Source organism: Perissodus microlepis, chromosome 10, assembly GCF_051167445.1.
Source record: "Perissodus microlepis isolate ML-2025 ecotype Zambia chromosome 10, ASM5116744v1, whole genome shotgun sequence".
NCBI lineage: Eukaryota > Metazoa > Chordata > Actinopteri > Cichliformes > Cichlidae > Perissodus > Perissodus microlepis.
Window position 1 is genome coordinate 24,711,186 of NC_140470.1, and position 22,880 is coordinate 24,734,065.

A 22,880-nucleotide genomic window follows, 5' to 3' on the forward strand; every position below is an offset into this window, starting at 1 on the left:
AGGATCCAGGTTCAGCACCATGGAGAGCACCGAGGCATACATCCTGAGTGTAGAAATAACAAAATCAACATGCTAGCAAAATATATTTACATTTTTCCTCTTACTATATGTTCATTTAATATATAGAGGATTGTTAGTCCTTGTTGCCTCAAACTGAGCATTTATTTATGATATAGCCCAGCAATTCACACGAGTTTCCAGCATTCGACGATAGAAGACTGGAAAAACGTTGCCTGGTCTGATGAGTCTTGATTTCTGCTGTAATATTCAGATGTAGGGTAAGTATCTATGTAAGCAGCTAGTATGAAATGCCAGAATTTGGCATAACCAACATGAGAACATGGATCCATCTGGTCTTGTATCAGTGTTTCAGGCTGTTGGCGATATAATGGTGTTGGGATATTTTACTGGTGCTCCTTGGCCCACCTAAATATTGTTGCTGACCCTGTTCATCCCTTTGTGGCCTCAGTTTAGCATCTTCTGATTGCTGCTTTCAGCAGGATAACGTGCCATGTCACCTTAAACTGGTTACTTCAACATGACAGTGAATTCACTGCACTCAAACGACCTCCACAGTCACCAGGTCTCAGTCCAATAGACCGTCTTTGGGATGTGGTGGAACATAAGATTGATATCATTGTTATATCATAACTGCGTGATGCTATCATGCCAACATGGACCAAAATCTCTCTTCTTCCAGCGTCTCGTTGAATGTAAGCTGAGAAGAATTTAAGCAATTCTGGAGACAAAAGGGAATCCAACCCGGTACCAGCAAGGTGCAGCTAATAAAGTGGCCAAGTGTATGTATGGTATAGCTTATGTCCTATAATGACGTCCTTTTTATTTGACCAAAATACTGCAGCTCCTGTAATGATGCCTCTTTTATTTTTTCAAGTTTATTGAATTATTGGTTAACGAACTGCTGAGAAATTTAAAGCGACCTCGTTCACGAGTCTAACAATGATCTCAGAAAGGCTTCTGCATTTATTTTGCATTGTTTTACTGATATATTGCTTATTTCTCCTGATGTTTCCATGCACTGTGTATCCGCACTGTGTTGTATCACCTCCCATATTTCCAGTCCTCCTCCTTCTCCCCCCCCCCCTCTCTCTCTGCTTACTCTTTCTCTCTTTTTGCTCAACCTTCCTCTTCCTCTCTCGCTCTCTCTCTCTCCCTCACTGCCCACCTATGTCTCTCTCCCAGCTGAGAGGGGTGGAGGCTGACGGCCGATGGTTTTTAAGCGGATAGGGGATGGAGGAAAGGGGGAATTAGTGGCTCCTCTTCACTCGGTCTTCGCAACAGCGTCCCGGTAATCAGAGACCAGCAGCCTCAGCGGAGATTTTTCATGGGAACGAAACGGCTTAAAATGAGCCGGGGAGTGATCGCTGATCTGCTGCACAAGGTAAGAGCCTCTCCTTCCTGCGCGGCTCCTTGCGGCGACGCTGATGATCGGCTTGTTAAATGTAATCATGTGTTTTATATGGAAGGGGGGGAGGAGGGCAGTGGGGGTGGATAGTTACATAACAGTGCATATCAGAGATTAATTAAGACAATAATAATCAGCATAAGAGAAAGACAGACACACAGAGGGAGAGAGAGATAAGGGGGAAAGGCGCATCTCAGATGGTGGAAGCTGACTGAGGAAGCTCCCGGCGGCTGGTTTTGTGCGCTGACATGATAAGGAGAGGAAAGCAGCCGCTCGGATGGAAGAAACTGGAAGGTGTTGAAGAAAATGTTGCAGGCTGTGAGCGCCCGCAGGCCTCACGTCACCACAGGACACAGATAAGGCTAATAAACGAGCCACACTGCAGCACATAAAGGCAGCAAATGAAGCAACTACAGGAGGCCATCGTCATCATCATTATTATCATTATTATTGCTGTTATAATCGCGATCACCTACACCCCCCCACACCCGTGACAGCGGGGGAAATATCTCCTGCTTGGTTTGCTCTCGAAATCATTTAGGTCGTAATAAAAACCCTGCTGTTATATTCACTTCACTTTTCCCTGGATTACAGGTGAAGCTAAACCTCCTCCTCCCCTTAACCAGCCCACTCGTGTTTTTCTTTAATACATATAAAAGTTTTTAAATAAAGGTTGAAACTTCCCCTAAACAGAAATTATACTCGCATATAAAACTGAAATGAACTGTAATGATGATAAAATAAATTATAAACTAACAGCTCCTCACACTTGAATAACCTCAGGTCGTGACACAGCCCCTTCTAATTCATTCATTCATTCATTAACTTAATTTCATAAGGCAGCCAGGTTAAGATGTGTGTCCAGAAACATTTATAAATCTGAGATGGTGCAAAAGCAAGCACGAAGTCCAGAAATGGTTCATTTCCTTTCAGTCGTGCTTTAGAAATGTGCTGTAGGGGTTATAAACTGGGCAAACTGGGATGTGCTGGAGGTTTTTCCAGAAAGGCGCTGAAATGCAAAAGAAATGCAGTGAAAAGCAGGCTCTGCCGGGGTATAATTAACTGAAATGGAGTGGCGTAATTAATTATTTATAAGTCATTTAATCGGGTGGTCCGAGAAGCATTAATAATTCTGCACAAGCAGCAAACAAATATGCAGCAACACAACCACAACGGACAAAAACCATTAGGCGACACCACATAATAAATCTTTTTAGGGCAGTCTGCACTTTAGTTATTGGATTGTACCCTGCACAATGTAAAAGAGAAGAAGAGAGACATGATTTGGCAACTTCTACATCCTGTTTTCTTTTTCTGTTATAAAATATAACGTGAATGGGAATTTAGTGTCCACTGAAGTCCTTTAGGGTTATAAATCTGACGGCTGTAATCTCAAGCAGTTAATGAAACCAGTAATTCCTTGACCACTTTTGTTTTAAAGCCTTAAAATGTAGAATTTATGAAGATTTCTTTCTTCTTTCTTTCTTTTTATGAAGATATTTGCCATTAAAATCTGTTCAGGTGTAAATCTGACTCACAGTTACCAACTGCAGTGATTTTTCCTTATGAAATAGCATAGTATAAATAGTTTGATCCAATAGACAGTGAGTACATTGGATCCCAGCCTCCTTTAAAAAAACATTTTCTTCTGTGTTGCTCATTTAAGTCGATTACCTGAGGCTCCTGCCAGTCTCCGCTCTGTGGTCCTCCTCTGGAGTAACGCCGTTTTTGTGCTGGTAACACGATTCAGCAGAATTCACTCTGTGCTTGTTTTCTTGCTGATACTGTGTCTCAAACAGTCATAAAATAAGCAGCAGAGTTGATATTAACTCAATCCTGTTCTGTTGATAGTCACTTTGCATTTGTCTGCATAAAATGTATGTTTTTAGTTTGAGGCTCATTTTCCTTCCCTGGAGTTTGTCTGAATGTCCTACCACCCTGGCTAGACATGTCAAAATATCAGAAATCAGGTCATTAGTAACAATATTCTTGTTCTTGTGGCGTAGACCAATCCACCGGACTAATAACATGCAGACCCCTTCTCCCCTTGTTGCTGCCAAAGCAGCTCTCACCCTCTGTCCTGTGGTAGCTGGCACCAGGACGTTGGCAGCAGATCCTGTGGGTCCTGATGGCTGAGGCCTCAGAGCTTGATCCAAAGTAACATCATATTATAATCCACCTCAGTCTCACAGCAGTTTCTAAAACAGTCACAACTGTTATTCTATTATTTTGTTTCTCTTGGCATGTGTGCTGCTTTTCTGTCAATGTGCTCAAAATCAGTATTTTCTCCTTTTAAAGGGTGAAAAAGTCCACATTCTGAAACTGATGGAAGTCATTTAGATTTCCTCACTTCAGTTGTGTTTTTTTAAAAGCATTTCCAATCATAAGAAGCTACTTGGCTACTTATATATGTCGCAATTTGGGTTAAAATATAGTTGCCAAGTTGTTTCTTGGTTGCTAGGGTGATGCGTTGCCTTTGAAGAGCCTGGACACAACATATGCTGCAGACATGGACATATCCTTCCTGCCCATGACTGTTTTTTCCTGACTATTTCATGTCCTGCGCTGAGGCCTGGAGGAGGAATTCGGGAGTTTGGAGACCAGGCCATAACCTTGGCTTATCTTTCCTGAGCAGTTTTTTTCTAAGTGCTATAGAAGAAGATGCTGTTGTGGTGGAGGAGGCTGCTGCTGTTGGAGAGTGTAAGTCTGCACAGTGTGTAGGTGGAACAAGCATCCAAAGGTTGCACTATAAACCCAGTTATAAGTGGCCTTAGGTAACATGTTAAAGAAGGTAATAAGTTGTTTTTTGTTTACAACAACAGCCTGTATAATATTAGAGGGAGAACCCCAGTGATCAATGACCTCTGCTGTGAGAGTGGGGAGGAAGAACTCCCTCTTTAACAAGAAGAGACCTCCAGCAGAGCCAGGCTCAGAGAGTCGTAGCATACTGCCTCAGCTGGTTGACAGAGGAAGAGAAGAAGAAATGACTAGAGGTTCATAAAGTAATAATGTTATATTATCAATGTTTTTCAGCATAGCTTCACATTTTTGCTGCTTTGCTGCCATCGGAGGCTGAAAGCATTTTGCTGCTGGCATAAAGTTTACGATGGGTGTCTGTGTTTTGTTTTTTCGTGTTTCGTTTTTTCATTTTTGATGGAGAAACACTGAAAATACTGACAATAACAAAAGCTGTTTACAGTAAAACTCTTTCATTTAGCTTTTTGTTGCCCAGTAGCTGTCGTGTCCTGCCTCTAGAAACTCAGTTAGCAACTTTAATGCGATTACTGTTTTTAAAATTATTGCACTTTAACAAAAGTCATTACTAAGAGAAGTTGATTTAACAGTAAAATACAGGTTTAAGAATTACTCTTGCACTAAAATTCTTTTCTCAAGCTGCACAGGTTAAATGAAGATATTAAGCAATGGCCAGATTGCTTAATACCTTCTTACCACAGTTCCCAAAAGGCTGCTTCCTTTTGGGAACTGTGGTAACATGCTGCCAACATGGAACATGATTCCTCCACAAAATAATGAGAAAAAAAACTTGTACAGTCGTGGATGGCTTGATGCTGAACAAATGTAAAACTGATTAATAAAGCATAAAATGCAATTGAAATATGTTTTGTTAACCCTAACAATTTGGAAATTTCTATTAAAAAATACAACCTAGATGAAACGAAATAGCTCAGAAAGGTGAAAAATTAATGCTTGAAACATTTTAAAAATCTAAAAAAAATCTAGTTCTGTTCTTGTGTGCAGAAACCCTGTAGAAAACCAGTCTTACATTCTTTATGAGAACAAAGATGATGTGAGCATGAACAAGTTTGCTCAAACATGGAAGGTGTTTTTTGGCCCATCTTTAAAGGATGTCAGGTTTTAATGAATACATGCATGTGTGGTGTGTAACCCAAAATTAATACATAAAATCACAACCGAGGGCCGGAAAAAAAATACTATGCACACTCTACTATTAAAACTGAACATCAAAGCGACGTAATACACAGAAAAACACACACAGACACCAAGCCTAGACTTCTGGGTGGCTGCATATCAACGATGATCAAAATGTGCACATGAATATTTGCACAGATGAGCTTCAAAGCCTGAGGGAGCTTTTGACATTTACACATTTTTTAAAATGTGTTTCAAAACTTGCTTACTTTAAGATTACTAAAGGCTTTGCGGATTTCATAACCCATTAATAAAGATCCTTAAAAAAACTGTGACTGACACCCAGAGTTCAGCCCACGGGGTGATGCCCTCACAAAAGTCAATTTATCAATAATGAACAAACCCATTAGCCTTTACAAATGACTTGTGGTGATTAATGCAGACTTGATGAATAACCTTAAAGTGATATACCTGAACATTCTTACTGACCAGGCCCACACATTTCCTGTGAAAGAGTCAGCTCACTTAAAACACACAAGGTTAGATCCAGATCAAATCTGTGCTAGGATGTGAAAATTATTTGCATGTGACGTCTATAGTGCCTGTCCTCAGCTGTTTGTGTGGCTAAAAATATCTCGAGTCCCCATGTGGCTTCTGCTGGATTTTAGCCACATCTGGATGTTGCTACCTGGTCAACAATCACCCCCAAACGGCAAAGACACAGAAAGAAGCTGAAGCACCAATGACACGATTGTCTGCTGCTGCTGTTGTGTTCACGCATGTCATCAGTCGATGTTCATCCTACACAGCACGTCTACATGCATCCTGCTGCAGGCCAACAAACGATGTTCAGCATCGTTGCACTTGTGTAACCATCTGTGAAACGGACCATCTTGTGTGTAATAACCTGCAGTGTTTCAGTTTAGCACCGTTTGTAGATTCATGAGCGGGATCTGGTGGGATGAGCTGTTTTGGGGGATGCTTTCCTGTAAAAGTCATCTTTATCTACCTTTAGGCCTCATGAGGCCATATACGGTTTATAGATGGGCTTGTTAATTTCACGTGTAGCCTAATGTTTAACTGAAAATCTGTGGGTGTACAGATAGATGGCCTACAACCAAAGGTTCACCATATTAAGGTTCAAATAGGACAGGGGCCCAGAGACCAGTTTGAAACCACCTGTAAAACCAGCAGTCTTCAAAATAAGGGTTCTCCAACCAGTTTGTGAGTGGTTGCCCATAGTTTGCATTGTCTGCAGACTACTCATGAAGAGATGGTGAGACTGTGAAAACTGAGACATAAACCATCCAAACCAGCGACCACGACCGAAATCTGCCAGTAATGAAAGCGATCAGGATGAGGTCTTTGGTGCATCACAGTCTTTGTGAGTGATGCCATGTAGCAAATGTCAGTAACCAGTCTCCAACCAACCAAAGAACACATTTTTCCTGGCAACCGGAGGTCATCTGGGGGTCACCAACCAGTCTGTAGTTGCCTTTGTGACTGAAGCCTTATTTGGATGAACTATCCTCGAGGGTGGGGTGGCACAGTGTATACGAGGGGTAACGTTATTATAGTTAACTAAAACTAAATTAAACCCCTCCCCCCCAAACATTTTAGTATATTATAAATAAAATAAAATAAAAATTACAACTAACACTAACTGAAAATGAAGTAAAATAAAATAAAAATAGAGACGAAATATTAAATATTGACAAACGTTAAGTATGTGTCAGAAAATTGTTACATGTTTACTGAGACTTTGTCTACAAGACTGCGTGTGTAATACCTGTGATGATTTTCCTAAATATTACTGATGACATAGAAGATAATATTTTAGATGTTAATAAAATAAAGACTAAAACTAACACTGAAACTAATAAAAACGAAACATTTTAAAATAAAAAAAACTTACCCAAACTAAAATGAATTGAGAACAAGAAGTCAAAATTAAATAAAAATAAAAACTAATTAGAAAATTCAAAGCTATAATAACTCTGACGAGAGGAACAGACTTCCTGCTTTGAAGCTTAAAATCCTAGAGTTCAATAAAACACAAATAATTCATTAATAATCAGCTCAAATTTGCAGGCTGATGAGGGCGCACACATAAATGTTCCCCCATCAGTGTATTTATGTTGGATGGAACTATCCACAGAGGCTGTAAACATGCTTTTTAATGTTGTGAAGTTTTAACATTTTAACACCGGAACATATTTGAAGCACACTGAACACTCAAGTGGCCACTTGAGGAACTGCAGTTTTTGGCACGTAGTTTGCTTCCTTTTCCAGCTGTGAGCCCATCAGCTTGTCTTGACTTAGCCTTTAGGGGCAACAGACAGTATTTGGAGGCTTTCAGTCTTAATATCTACATAGCAGCTTATTGGTTCATGCACCAGTCATCGATTCATTTATAAATAACTGTAGAAAATGTATTTGCTGTCAGATCTCCTTCTTCTTTGCAGTCCTGATGGACGGGATGACCAATGAGGTCACGGTGGACTATGATGTTTGCAGATGATACTCTAGTGAGAGCAGGGAGCAGGTGGAAGAAAGGCTGCAGAGGTGGAGGTATGCTCTGTAGTGAAGAGAGATGAAAGTAGAAGCAAGAGAGCACACGTGTGTGAAGGAGAGGCAGGCAGGTGTAACAGGGAAGCTGCAAGGAGAAGAGGTAGTGAAGGTTTAAAGCAAGGGACGGTGCACTAGATAGGTAAAGATGAGGAGAGTGCAGGCAGGGCGGAGCAGGCGGAGATGAGTCTAAGGGTGATTTGTGACAGAAGGAATATAAAAAATAAACAGGAGAGGCTGAGGTGTTTTGGATATGTGCAGAGGAGGCCTTGAAGAAGAAAGAAGGAAAATAGGAAAACCTGTGAGGAGGTTAATGGTTGTAGTGAAGAAGGTTGGTGTGACAGGGGAGGATGCTGGGGTGAGATGGAGGTCGATGACCCGCTATGGTGATCCCTAAAAGCAGCAGCTTTTTCCTTTTTGGAAAATTTAACCCCTTTTTTGTTCACCACGCCGTCTGTTTTCCTCCAGACACTACGCCTGAGAACCAGAAAGTTTCTGATACTAAAAATCGCTTCCCGTAATCACAGATTCTGAATGTTCATAAGCAGATATTTGTTTATAGAGATTGCTTCGTGTGTGCCAGCTCTCTCTCTCTCTCTCTCTCAGCTGTTATACAGATAATAACCACAAAGCCTTTCTGGAACCAGTGAGCTTCACCAAAAAAGCATTCCTTTGTCAGAGTTTCCTGCACCATCACCACTCAGTTTTTAATATGTATATTATGTAATATGTATATTTAATATGTATGTAATAGCTATTTAAGTCATCATTTGTCTAGAGATATTTACAGCAGCTACTTGGAGACTATAAGAGCCATGAGAATCAAAAGTGGTGAAGTTGTGGGTTATGAAACCAAAACCAAAAGCTCAAAGATGCTGAAAAGCTCCACTGAGCCGAGGGGCCGAGTAGCAGTATAGTGATAACAGCTGCTGTAATTTGTTATCAATATTTACTTATTGATTACACAAATGAGATAAAATTCATCCCGTGAGACTTGGCAGCACTAAACTTTTATTTCATTATCTTGGGTTTTATTGTTTTCTGTGCCAAACATCCTCTTAATAAGCCGGTGTTATCAGATATTTATTCACAGATATTCAGCATTAGAATAAAAAAACAGATGTCACATGAATGGGAGCTCTGTGCACAAAGCACATGCAGCACATTGTTTTTCCTTCGGGCCCCGCTGAAACGAGATGAAACAGACAAATGTTATCCAACGCCGTGGCCTCATCCAGTACATTCCTGCTATATTGTGAGCACTTTGGTAGACTGAGCTGTGCGTTGCCATGGAAACCAGTGCTGCTCAAGCTCATAATATTCCCCCGTGAATGGAGAGCAGAACGGCTTCAGCACAGCCATTTGTTCCAGTGGTAGGAACGCTGATGGTGGTGGCTTAGGATCGTATGTGCGGAGTAAAGGAAATCAATGCTGATCTCAGGACAGTCCGAGGCGCAGGCTCGGGCTCGGGCGGAGGGGTGGGAGGTGTGGGAGGTCGGGGGGAGAAACTCCTAATGTGACAGACTTATCAGAGGGATCACACAACAAGCCCCGCTGTGTTCAGTTTTTAGCACCACACGCAGAATAAAAACGGACAGGACGGCGCAGCAGGGACCTTTAAGGAGGAGAGGTCAGGTTCAGGAAGTTTAAGAGGCTGAGGGGTTTACAGAGTGCAGCCTTCCTTAAATCTGACTCAAGGTTATTTTTTTCCTATTTTCTTTTTCTTTTCTTTTCTTTTTTTTTTTTTTTACCAAATGCAATTAGTGTCGGTTCTTATCTGCAGCTCTGTCCGAAAGGATGATGATGAGGCCCGATTTCAACATTTGTCCTGGATATCGTATTATAGACCACTCTCTGGCCAAGCAGTCCAACCTTTTTTCACACAATTTGTTTTACATCTATAAAAACACAATATGTACAGCCTCAACAAAGTACAAAAAATTGGGATGATATAATTTTAATTGCCATGGCTATTTCAAGGGCCCCGTGATAGGATGGCGAGCTTTCCAGGATCTGCCCTGCCTGGCATAAGCTCGAGCTCTCCCATGACCTGAAACTGGATGGATGGATTTTATATCACAATATTTACCATAAACCACCAGAAAAGCATTTCAAACTAGTGTTAAATAATTAAATGATTGGGCCTTAAATTATAGGCTAGATGAGGGCAGTTCAATAACATTGACAGAATCACTCCTCCTAACTAAACTCCACCTTCAGAGCGAGCAAATTAAATAACAGAGCAACTCTTTCATTTCTGTGTCTTTAAAAGTTCTATTTTTATGCGAAGTTTAACCTTGCAGGACCAACTTTATAACTCCCCGAGTTGATTTTGTGCAACCACAGTGTGGATTAAAGAACCAGTTCAGTTGAGAACTGGTTCCAAATTGTCCTCAGAGCTCAATTTATTTATTTTTGTCAATGTGGGCATGTTTTTCTGACAGTTGTGCATTTCATAACAATGACGTCAAACTCGAGCCAGCGTAGCTTTTTGGACACCTGAGTCTCATGCAAGCCTTTTATTCTGCTCTTTTTTTAGCGTTCATACTCAGAGATCATACAACATGTGTAGGCTGCAGGAAGCAGATCATGGATCTTTAAGAGATTCGATATAGAGAGCATGACCCACGGATAGAGTGAATAATGACATTAATATCTTAATAATGTCTGTCAAACAAAATGACTCAGGCTATAGACCCCCTTTTTTCTCCTAATCCTCAGAGGTCCTGACATGGATCGAGTGATAATTCTTCTGCTCTAATTTAACCTTGTGAGGTCTCCCTATGTGACCCTATGTTATCTGAATTTCCATATTGATGCTTTATTTAAAAATATACTCCAAAGTCTCAGTTAGATTTAGTTGAATCTATTCTTCATGCTTCAGTCTTGAGCCACTCCTTATTTCTCCAGGCTTCCTGAAGGTCCAAAGTTTGTCTTTGGACATTGGCTCCTTTTTCACTCAGAAGAATATTTTTTTGTGTTATTGTTTTGTAAGCCATTTAACACTGACCTATGAATCATTCAAGCATAAAAAAGACAACTAACTTAAGGGATGAACCAGTGTTGACTTTATGGTATCTTTAGGTGTTTTGTTACTTAGTGTTTCTTTAGTTGAATCTATGAAAAATGCCAAAAGTAACAGTTTGACAGACATAAAATTCAATTTTTGCACCAAGAAGATGATTTCCAAACAGTGGCCTATCTCAGCATGGTGTGCGGTTTGTTCTTAAAACTTCTGAAGAAACTGGACAAGTGGAAGACAAAAGAAGAAGTGGCAGTGCTAAAAAGCTATGAATAGCGGAGGTTAAATAGCATCACCTTATTTTTACATCGCTTGAAAGCCGGAAATGTCATGATCCAAATAGTGTAAACTATTTTATAATAGCAATATTGCAGCAGCTGCACAAATTCCTCATTTTCTAAAAAGAGTGTTTCAGTTTTTCTGATGTCATTTGACGACTCTCATGTCACATACACACAGTTTTCCAAGCTTTTAGTTAAAAAAGAGACTGGATGGTCTCTGGTGTAGCTCACTGGGTTGACTAGGTGACCCACTGCCATAAGACTAATGCAGAGGCTATTTAATGCCTGTCTTCTCTGTACTATCCTGTTGCAATGACTGAAAATCCCAACAAGTGCCCAACTTTAAAAGTGTTGCTTGAAAACTTATGTATGAGTATTTTGTACATGCATGAGTTTCTTTGCCACAACAGTACAGCACACACAGAATACTCCACTGTACACAATGCTTTGTTGGGAAACTAAGTTAAATCTCCAACCTGAGCTAAAAGTGACGTCTTAAATGGGCTGTCAGGAAACGAAGTGAGTTTGGGTGATGGCTCTCAATCTCACTTCGCAGTATGGCTTCCTCGTGGGTGCCGGGGAGCTCCTCAGCACCCACGGAGCTGAATTACAACCTGAATTCGGTGTTACACACTTGCTCTGCACTGGATGAGTTACTGTGACAAAGCGTAGTTTGCTGTTGGCAGCGTAGGCGGTGACACGTTTTCCCTCAGCTGCACCCGAAGCTGCACGGATTCACGCTGAGCCTGTTTATTAGCGGTGGTGAATCTGCGCACTAGGCTTTAAACAATGGCAGAGTAGGAGGTCTATTGTTTATGATATTATTTGCATGCGTGCCTTGTTTGTGTAGCTGCCACTCACACTGTCCACACTAAGTTGGTTTAATTTGTAAATGCATCTGTAAGCACTCCTTCCAGACATTTTCCTTTTTTACAAAAGCAGCTTCAACTGAGAGAATGTAAAGAGCAGACAACCTGTAGACTTCGACGTGATCTTTGAGAGGCTCGATAAAGAGCCTGCCTTGTATTACTGTGACTAAACTGGATGTAGCGTTTTGTTGTGTTTCATTTCTGCCGCATCTAATTTGGTAGAGTTGCAGTTGAGAATTTATAGAACAGCCTCAGTGTTTACTGACTCATCGAGTATGGCTGTTACTTACTGAACCTCTCTGGCCTCGTGTTGGCAATCTGTCTGCATTTATAAATTCAGCAACAATTATTTGCAAAGCTAAACTTTTTTACTGTCAGCAGAAGTCAAACCCGAGTTGTTCAGAGACAGGTTGTCTTCCACCCAGTGATGTGCACAATCACCCTGAATGTGATTGCACAGGTTGAGGTTGAGCGTTGGTGCATGCTTGACCTTTGGGTGTCCAGTTAGATCACCATAGCTACTTTCAGTCTGTCGCTGAGCGTGAAAAATTCAGTGCAACCACCGATTTAGTCTGAAGGATGACTCTGTCCTATTTTCACTGTAGTGTGACTGAGACATTTGTCTTTTTTTGTTAGTCCTCTGTAGTGTGTAAATTCTAGTTTAGCGTTTTGGAGTCTGTTATTTGAGTTAGGTCTTTGTATTTGGTTTATTATTATACCTGCCACAGTTTCCCATGTTCAGTGAGTTTCCTTAGTTTAGTTCTCTTCTTATTACCTGTTTCATTTTATCAGGTGTTTTGTGACCGATTTGACAACGAGGACATTGAGTGTCCTCAATGTCTCCACCTGTGACTCATTTCCCCAGCTCCCTCCACTTTGATCATTACCATGTGGTTAAATAGTCCAGTCCTTCACTTCAGTGTTTATCAAAGCATCTGTGTTACCTTCCTACTCTGACTTCTGGATTTTTCTGTTTATTTCCCTTGTGGACTTAACCTAATAAAAGGTGCATTTTTGTTACTTCTGCCTGCTCTTTGGGTCTTGCATTCAACAAACTGTGAGACAAGCTCAGACATCAGACTGCTTTCTTCTATTGGCTCTATATGATGTTTTCTGGGGATATCCCTAATATGGTCACATCAATGCACAAATGCACTTGCTGCCTCTATTTGCGAGCAACGTGTGATTAAAGGGAGAAGAGCTAAAGCCCCAAAGCCCAGTAATAGAAATAAAGATCATTTTAAACCATGAATCATGCAAAGCTACTATAGTAGAGGCCAATAAAGAAAGCATGCAGTTGGGATGTCCATTTAAGGGTAAGATTTATGACAGAAGCTGTACATTTAAATTCAGTTTGTGGGTTTTAATCGGGGCAGCATAGCAGCTCAAGAACAAGTGTTGATTAATGTGTTGTTTAGTAAAATCTGTTGAGTAGTCTGGGAAGTGAGACGGAAGAAAATATGCATTACAAAAATGTCCATCTGCATGAATTAAATTTTTTGTTAGTTTCTTTGTGGGCAGAGGTCAACGGAAATACGATCAGGAACGCTAATTTCCACACACAAATGGTTTCATTGTTATTGCAGATGGCGCCGTGGAATTAAATTTAAATTGCTAATCTAACCAATGCAGTAAAAAGTATGAATTGGGTTCAGCACTGATGTACGCACATTGGTGAAAGCCATTTAACGTTGGGAATAACAATATAATATTGCTTAGTTGTAATTGTTTTCCGTAATGAATCTGAGCTGAGTGGCGTGTTTTCCAAAGCTACTTCTGAATCGTATTATTCGGGTGGCATTTTCATTAAAAGCCCCACTCTTGACAGTGTGGATAATTCATGTCCAAATGAAAAAAATAATTAACCCTCTGTGCCAACCAAGCCAGAGGAGCTTTCTTCTTCTTACCATAATTCTTCAGTTGTTTATGCTTTCAAACTAATTCAGACATCTCCGTGAAAATAGCCCACCACTGCTACACGTCAAGTACAATTTGTTATGGTGATGACGTTGTTTTGGGCGAGTCGTGGCAGCTCCAGTTTATTGGGAAACTGAAGGGGGGAAGGGTTGAACAAATGGAGATGGCTGATTGGTGAAAAACCCAGTGTGGAAAAAATGACTTGTGCAGGCTCATATTATCTTGTTTTCACCGTAGTTAGACAGATCTAATATATTTAAAATTTAAGTTCCAATTACAAATGTAAACAACTGTAAAATATTTGTTATATGATATATGTGTTTTCTGAAAAGAAAAAACAAATACATCTCAAATTATTTATGCTCAAAATGCTGACTTTAATTAATTTGTTTACATGTAAATTTCCTGCGTGATTTTGTTACACTTACACTGTGAAACATTAAAGTTAATGCAACCTGGTCAAATTAAATTTCTTGATTGGAATGCATTCAGTTTATAACCAGCATATTTTCCTTAATTAATGATTGTTTGAAAAAAAAAATAAACATTCGATTTGATATACATGATATACATGTGATTGCCAAGTTGTTAGCCATCCAGACCATCTAGACCATCCAGTCTGAGCATGTGGTTTGATAGTCATAGTTGCAGTTCACTTATCACATGTGGTTACAAAACACCAAGGTGGTATGCTCTTTAATGCTCCAAATGTGGATTTGTTTTTATACTTCCTTGTCTGTCAAATATTATTCTCTGAAACACCACACTGCATTTAAAGTAAAATAACGCCAAATGAGGTACCCGTTGTATTGATTGTATTGAAATATTAATAAGTTAGATCCTGAACAACCGTCTAGATGTGTCACCATCATCTTAGAGTTCCTGCACTTGCTAACTCATGATCACTGCTATGTTCTTCCTCTTGCAGGCTTGAATCCACCGAGAAACCCCATGGAGCAGGATGTGGAGAGCCCAATAATCAGAAAGCCCAAGTTGCCAAAGCAGGCCAGAGAGGACCTGCCTAAACACCTGGCAGAAATCGACCGGGCGAAAAAGATCCAGCGGTATGTCCAGAAAGATGGGAAGTGCAACGTCCATCACGGAAACGTCCGAGAGACATACCGCTATCTGACAGACATTTTTACCACACTGGTAGATCTCAAGTGGAGGTTTAACCTCTTCATCTTTGTGTTGGTGTACACGGTGACATGGCTCTTCTTTGGCTTCATGTGGTGGCTTATTGCCTACCTCCGGGGTGATCTGGACCATATAGCAGACAACCAGTGGACTCCGTGTGTCAATAACCTCAACGGGTTTGTATCAGCGTTTCTGTTCTCCATTGAAACAGAGACCACCATTGGTTATGGATACAGAGTGATCACGGACAAATGCCCCGAGGGAATAGTGCTGCTTTTAGTTCAGTCAGTGCTGGGATCTATCGTGAATGCCTTCATGGTGGGTTGCATGTTTGTTAAGATCTCACAGCCCAAGAAACGGGCTGAGACACTAGTGTTTTCCACCAATGCGGTCATTTCCATGAGAGATGGTCGGCTGTGCCTGATGTTCAGAGTTGGAGACCTCCGAAACTCGCACATCGTCGAGGCTTCAATCAGGGCCAAGCTTATCAAGTCTAAGCAGACCAAGGAAGGGGAGTTCATCCCTTTGAACCAGACAGATATAAACGTGGGTTACAACACAGGAGATGACAGGCTCTTCCTGGTATCGCCACTCATCATCTGCCATGAGATCAATCAAAACAGCCCCTTCTGGGATATCTCACAGGCCCACCTGTCCAAGGAGGAGCTGGAAATTGTTGTGATCCTCGAGGGGATGGTGGAGGCCACAGGTGAGTCATCAGATTCAAAATCTCAGAGGTTAAGGTGTACAGTAATTGCTGTTTAGTGGATCTAATGTCACACAATGACTTTCTAATGCATTATTTATTGCAGAGAACTGCTTCACCATATCTCTGGAGTAGTGCTCAGTTAATTTTGTAATTTTAACAAAATGATTACAAACATGTTTTCAGTGCTCAGCCTGACCAATGCCACCAGCTGTGCTGGATTTCAGTATGTATGTTTGAATACTAATTGTTAAAATACTTAAATCTGCTGTTAGAATTTCAGCTTTTTTCTGATAATAGTGAACTGGCTGCCATTACGCTGGATCTGCCATTAAAGGCCAATCTTGAGAGAACACCAGTGTATCTGGCCACAACTTCTCATATATCTCAGAAGGTTATCAAAAAAACATCTCTTCAAGTTTATTTGGACTTACTGTATTGTTGCTGGATTTGTAATACATAGAACGCAGTGGACTTCAGTACAAAAGCTCACCTGTAGTCAGAGCTTGCTGACCTACAATGAACCACATCTTACCTTAAGACACTGGAGGGGAATCAAATACTGCTTTGCACTCTGCAGCTTTAATGTACTACAATGTCCTTTGAAATACATTCATTTTTAAGTCACTGTAACATTTTTAAGTTTCACTGACTCTTCTGGCACAACCGTAAGGAATCTTATTTTGAAGGGATTTCCACTGAAAGTTGGTGCACACGTCTCCCACAGGGTCAATCTGGGAACCCATCAGTAAGCCTGACGACAGCCTCAGATAATTTTAGGGTGGCAGGAGATAACTGGGACAAGACTTCCTGTTCCACATGCCACTCGTCATTTACTAATGCGGATAAGCCAGTAAAATGCTAAAGAGTAGACAGGGGATAGTCAGTGTTTCAAGATCGCTTTTCAGAGGTATTTATCCATCTTTTGGTCTCCATGTGGTCTGCTTTTATGTTATGCACAAAAATTAGTTTTTGCAACATTGTTTAAGGTTTAATTAACCTCATCACACCACATATGCAAACAGGAGGTGCAACACAATTTTGTATATGTCCAGCATTAGTGTTTTTTCTCATATTATTCCCCACTTCTACTGCTCTGTTCCTTTTGTTACCTTCAACTACCTTTAAACACCACTGTAAAATGTTATAATTAGGAAATGTTGAACTGTAATATCATAGCTGAGCCATCAAATTCACTTGGTATACTTTAAAATAGAGATGGACCGATCTGATATTACATATTGGTATCGGTCCGATACTGACCTAAATTACTGGCTCTTGTGATTTTGTGATCCAAAGTATCACAAAATCACCTCACAAAACGCGCTACTTGGCGTAACCCAGCTCGGCGGGTCAGAGCAGTATGTGTCACGTGATAGAGCGGCTGTTGTCTGCCAGACCTGTCGGTGGTCTGTTGGAGCATTTGGAGCCTCGCTACATGCTTCCTAACCGCGGCATTTCATCTCGGCGAAAACTATCCCAGAGAAGTAAAGCAAGTGTGTAAGTTCATCCCTGAATGTTTGCATAGTATTTCCACGTTAAGCTTAACAACTGATATATTGAGCCACAGCTGGACTGGCCATCGGAGTTCCATATTGAGGTGAAAAGGAAGCAATTTGTCCCGTACTTCAGCTAGAATTAAAAAATAGACACAAAGCTGGAGTTATTCTGTCTTTGCAATTGCATCTACTTCTCTCATTCACTCCCCCTTCCTCTCCTGTTATTACTTCAAACATGAAACTGATCAATGATTAGCTGATCGGCTTTTCTGCCGCAAGTCCCGTCTTTCTTGATTGTTTATCGCCCACTTTGCGCTAGAAAGAGGAGACCAGCGGATAGACAACAGCAGCACGTTTAAGCGTGATAAGCTGTTGTTGGAATGTATTTAATATTACTTTCTAGTATAAGCTGAGGTTTGCTGGAGCCACGGCTGTAAAAGCTGCTGGTCATGATATCCGTTTGGATATGTAGTGAGAGTGAAACATGAAGATGAAACCAGGAGATGTCCTTACTGAATCATCAGAGCTGAACGGGTGAGTTGAAGGGAAGTTATGAACTGTTTCCGAGAGACAAATAACACCAGGATCCTTTTTTTAGTAGCTTACGGCTGGTAACTGTGCAGGGGCGGGTCTAGCAAAGTTTTGCCAGGGGGGCCAGGTTGGGCATTAACAGGGAAAGGGGGGCACAAAGAAATACTTTTCTTTGTTATGTCATTTAAAAACTTTGAATAAATAATTATCTGAATCTTACAACAAAAGTGGTCATCTGATTAAATGTATAGAAATACATTATTGTATATAGTAAGTAATAAGTCATATATACACCTTAGTAAGCTATAGTACTTTTTCCTTTGGGAAGGTACCATCTGTGCAGTCAGCAATTCTGTTGAAGAATTGATTGAATTGATTTCTGTGCATTTGTCTTACACTTGCATTAAATTAAAGTTGATTACATCGATTAAGCATCATGAGGTGCAGGGCGGGGGGTGGTTCCCTAATATTTTTGCTGGGAGTTGGCAACCCCATTAGATAGGTTGCTTAATATTTCCACTAAGTACTCTTTAAAATACCAGAATAGGGGGGATGGTGTAGGTTTAAATTTATTATTTTATAGTTCAGTGTTGCTGAACTATAAAATGTTTTGGGTGCAATGTATTTTTTGCATACAGGTATGACAGAATAGCTTCAGTCTCTTGTTTTTTAAAACTTGATTATGAACTTTTACAAAATGCAGCAAGATATTTATAAAAAACAGTTTTATTGATTACAAAATATCGGATTCATATCGGTATCGGCAGATATCCAAATTTATGATATCGGAATCGGTATCGGACATTAAAAAGTGGTATCGTGCCATCTCTACTTTAAAATGTGTCCCAATTAAGTTTCCTTTCAGTCATGCCGCAACAGTCAACACATATGATGTAGCTCTTTTTAATTACGCTATGTTTTCAATTCAGACACACATCATCATCGTCTATCTTAAAGAAGGTCCCCGGGATGAGGAAACGCTAACAGAGATGTATATAAAGACAGATGTAAAGCGTTAGAGTTAGATTTAAAAAGATGAGAGCCTGTGCAGAGCACAGCTGCACAGCCGAGAGCAGGATGACCAAAACATCTGGATGGGCAGCAGGAGACGTGAGGGAGATACCAACGATTTGCGTCACCATCCCAAAAATCACTCGATTTTCACATCATCATGTTAGATGAGATGGTTGCTGAAATGCCTGAATTCTGAACTGGTGTTCGATCATTTGTCTCACTCTCAGACTCAATGAAACAAAAAGAACCAATTACATAATGGTTGCGTGACGTGTTTTGAAACAGCTGCTGGAGGCTCACAGAGGACTCTGTTTCCTGCAGACAGCTGAGCCAAAGAGCTCACTGATGAATATGAAAACACAAGTAAACGCTGCTGGAAAGTGATTAGGACCCACTCCTGGTTACAGTTAACTAACCATGGAGGAAGTGTGTTTAAATCACCTGCAGTAACGATGCTGTAAAGATTACAACAACACGCCTGTACATCCAGGGGAACGTTTAGGGATAAGCCTCATTTAAATCCAACTCTACCTGCTAGTACCATCGTTAGCACAGCTCAAGCAGGAGAAAATAAATGCCACCAATGCCCATTTTTCAGAAATCATTCTTCTGCCCAACAAAGCGGGAAACTGGAATATGCTGTCACTTCTTGCTTCGATTTTTCAAAGATAGGTGCAAATGTAAGGTGAAAGGGACAGGAGCTTTGAAAATAACAGAAAGTTAGTTACTGTAGTTGTAATGCAGAGGGAATTATAGCACTTAAAATGCACTTGATCGCAGCAATTCAAAGGGAAGCAAATGGGTTGTTTGTGGAAGATAAAATGTGTGAGCAGCATCTGGCAGATGGGGATGGTGACGCAGGGTGATGACAGGAGCCTCAGGGAGGCTTCAGGATAAATCTACTATTGCTTCTGAGCTGTGAAGACCCCCACGGGACCCTGGGAGTGATGACAGAGGACAGAGGGAGGGAAGGGAAAAAAATCACACCTTTTCCCTGAGTAATTTACACTTTCCGAGGATATCATTATTCCTGCTGTTTATCGCAAATAACCTGCCATAAATCTGCTGAGTGTTTATAGAAAAAAGATGCTCCTTATAGCTGCCGACGTTGCCTGAGAACTGTCACATTTTTTAAATCTGTCTAAATAATCCAGTTATTTGTGATAGTTGCTGTTACAGCAAACTAAATGGTGCCAATCTGCAAAACTGTAAAACAAAACAACAAAAAAAAATATATATAAATCTACTTGGTTAACCTCTATAAGAGCAAGTGTTCTGGCAGTTTACTGGTGTGGAACATCCAGATCTTTTCAGGAGTGACCATACCAGCAGATTCACCCAAGGTCAGACGATGCAGTGCTTAGAGAAACTGCAAAAACCCCAAAAGCTCCATCTCGGACTCTACAGTTCTCAGTTAGCACGTTCAGTGTTAAAGTTCGTGACAGTACAATTGGGAAAAACTGAACAACAAATAGCTGGTTTGGATGGGTTACCAGGAGGAACCCTCTTCTCTCTAAAAGAACATGGCAGCACAGCTTAGGTTTGCAAAACCGCAACTGAACAGCCCTTTGGACAGATGACACCACATGTCAGCACAAACACTCAAACCAAATATGAAGCATGGTGGTGGAGGGATGATTAAAGTCACTGCGTCTGTATAAATATTCTAGAACAACCTGTCCAACAGCTAAAAATTGGCAGAAATTGGGTCGTACAAAAGGACAATGATACCAGTCCATACGCTCTATACCTCGTACTGAAAGTTCTCTGATGGGGTGTGCTATTTAAGCTGCTTTAGCGTACATAAAGTTGATGCTGCCTCTGCAAGCTGCTTTGCAACCCACCTCCACCCATGCGTTTAATGCTAGATTTTCTGTGTCTGTTGCTGCTCTTTGGAGCCTTACAGCCAAAGATAAATTACTGCAATAGACTAGGACTCCCATTTTGACTAAAGATTGCTAAGACTACACTAGTCCCACAGTTTCTAATGGTTTTCTTTGTTTTGTCTCTCCAGGTATGACCTGCCAGGCAAGGAGCTCCTACGTCAGCAGTGAGATCAAGTGGGGCTACCGCTTCACGCCCGTCCTGACGCTGGAGGACGGCTTCTACGAGGTGGACTACAACAGCTTCCACGACATCTACGAAACTGACACACCCACCTGCAGTGCCAAAGAGCTCGCTGATATGGCCAACCGCACCCGCTTGCCCCTAACTTGGTCGCTGGCTAGCAAGCTGAGCCAGCAGGGGCTGCCAGAGTCTGAACAGGAGGGTCAGGAGACCAAAACCAACCTGGACGAGCAGGGGAAGAGTGAGAAGAGTGAGAAGACCGAGAGGAACGGGGACATTGCCAATTTAGAGAGTGAGTCCAAAGTGTAGCGAGCGTGGCAAGAGGCAAGCGTGAAGTCGAAACGAGATTAATGGACTGTACTGTTGGTCTCCCGCCGAGGAAGGCCACCCATTGAGGACCAATGAGCACAGTAGACCAAGTACCCCTGCACCACGAACCGCTTTTTTCTCAGTGATTTACATTTACCCCAAAAACGAGAAAACACGTAGACATGTGGCCCACCGCTGGAGTGAAAACCCCCTGCGGCAAGTGCATGTTTCAAATATAATGTGATGTCCTCCTGACAAGATTCCTATTATTTTTTCTATTAAGATATTCCTAGGGGCATTTGCTAAGTATTTTTGTATATACTAGAAAATGTTTTAAATTCTTTGTTTTGTTGCAGTGTGAATATTTGACACATGTTTGATACTACTTCCTTTAGGTTAGTTCTGTATATATTCTCTGCCTTACTGTATGTATAAAGCTTTCATTATTTGTTTTTCAGGAATATATAAGCATGTATAAACATTAACTGCAGTTGATTTATCTTGTATTCTGTATATACTGTATGATGATATTATTATTATTATTATTATTATTAATGTTGTTATAAGGAACACATACAGTTCAATGGATGCAAACTCTAGTTTAAACCAATGAAAGATTCTTCCCCAATGATAAGTGTTTGTTTAAAATAGTACTACACGAAGCCATGACTTGCTGTTTACAGCTGACTGACTTCAGACAATGGCCCTTTAAAAACTGCATTTTGTCACTTTTGCACACTGGAGTCTTCTGATGAAGGTTAGTGGCTGTTTGAGTCTCCAGAAATAACTCACCTGTCTCCTAAAAGTATCAATAAATAAACAGTAAGTTGCTTATTATGCACTTGGTGAGATGTGGTTTTTGTAACACTTTTACTCAAATCCAGAATCTACTGACGTACTTTCAGGACACCTTTTTGTTTTTTTAAACTTTTCCTATTAGTTTACGAATTCTGAAACTTGCACATAAAATTGAATACAGTGGTCCCTCGCTATAACGCGCCTTGCTGATTTTTATTGTGAAATTTTGCATGATTTATTTTATTTTTTTCCACAGCGCATCGTGTTCTGCGTCCTGATTGGCTGTAGACCATTGTCCAATCTCCTCCATGCAGTGTCTCCTGTACGGTACAGAATGCGTTCAGCTTGTCAAATTTATATAAATCTTCGATCGCTAGCAGTGTGACTCTGAAGTGCTGTACTGTATGTTTGTAAGTTCCCCCCCAACAAACACAACAATGTCGACGAAATGTTTTGCACCGTTAAAGGCACTTCCGGTGGCACCCAAAAGGCAGAGGAAGATGCTACCCATCGCACAAAAAAGTTGGACTTCTGGATATGCTAAAGGAAGGTAGAAGTTACCGTATTTTTCGGACCATAAGGATAAGTCAAACTTTACTCAACTCATTCTTCTTGCTTCCTCTACTTCCGTACCATTGATTCATTAATGTTGCTCTATTCGCATGTTCTGGACCCGAAAACATCTTTCATTCTATAACACTGGACTTACGTTTCTACGAAGGGTTGAACTTTGAGAGTGTTTAAACAGGAGAGAAAAGTGTGAAAATTTTCATGTCTGTCTGAGAAAAGTGTATAAAGTGTGCAGTGAGGCCTTAAAACATCTATAATAATTGTAAAAAATAAAG

General features: G+C 40.7%; 1 protein-coding gene across 1 annotated transcript; it reads left to right on the forward strand.

Annotated features, from left to right (window-relative positions):
- Positions 1 to 1,141: 1,141 nt before the first annotated feature.
- On the forward strand, positions 1,142 to 22,074 carry LOC146379509 (G protein-activated inward rectifier potassium channel 2-like). Its single transcript, XM_084940787.1, has 3 exons — positions 1,142 to 1,402; positions 14,903 to 15,820; positions 20,876 to 22,074. Exons 2-3 carry the CDS (start codon positions 14,926 to 14,928, stop codon positions 21,235 to 21,237), a joined length of 1,257 nt encoding a protein of 418 aa, XP_084796913.1. The 5' UTR covers positions 1,142 to 1,402; positions 14,903 to 14,925; the 3' UTR covers positions 21,238 to 22,074.
- The last annotated feature ends 806 nt before the right edge of the window (positions 22,075 to 22,880 follow it).

Excerpts from the sequence above, each read along its gene's own strand:
- LOC146379509 (XM_084940787.1), top strand. The coding sequence starts at position 14,926 with ATGGAGCAGGATGTGGAGAGCCCAATAATCAGAAAGCCCAAGTTGCCA. Across the intron at positions 15,821-20,875 it reads GGGGATGGTGGAGGCCACAG|GTATGACCTGCCAGGCAAGG; the intron begins GTGAGTCATCAG and ends TTGTCTCTCCAG.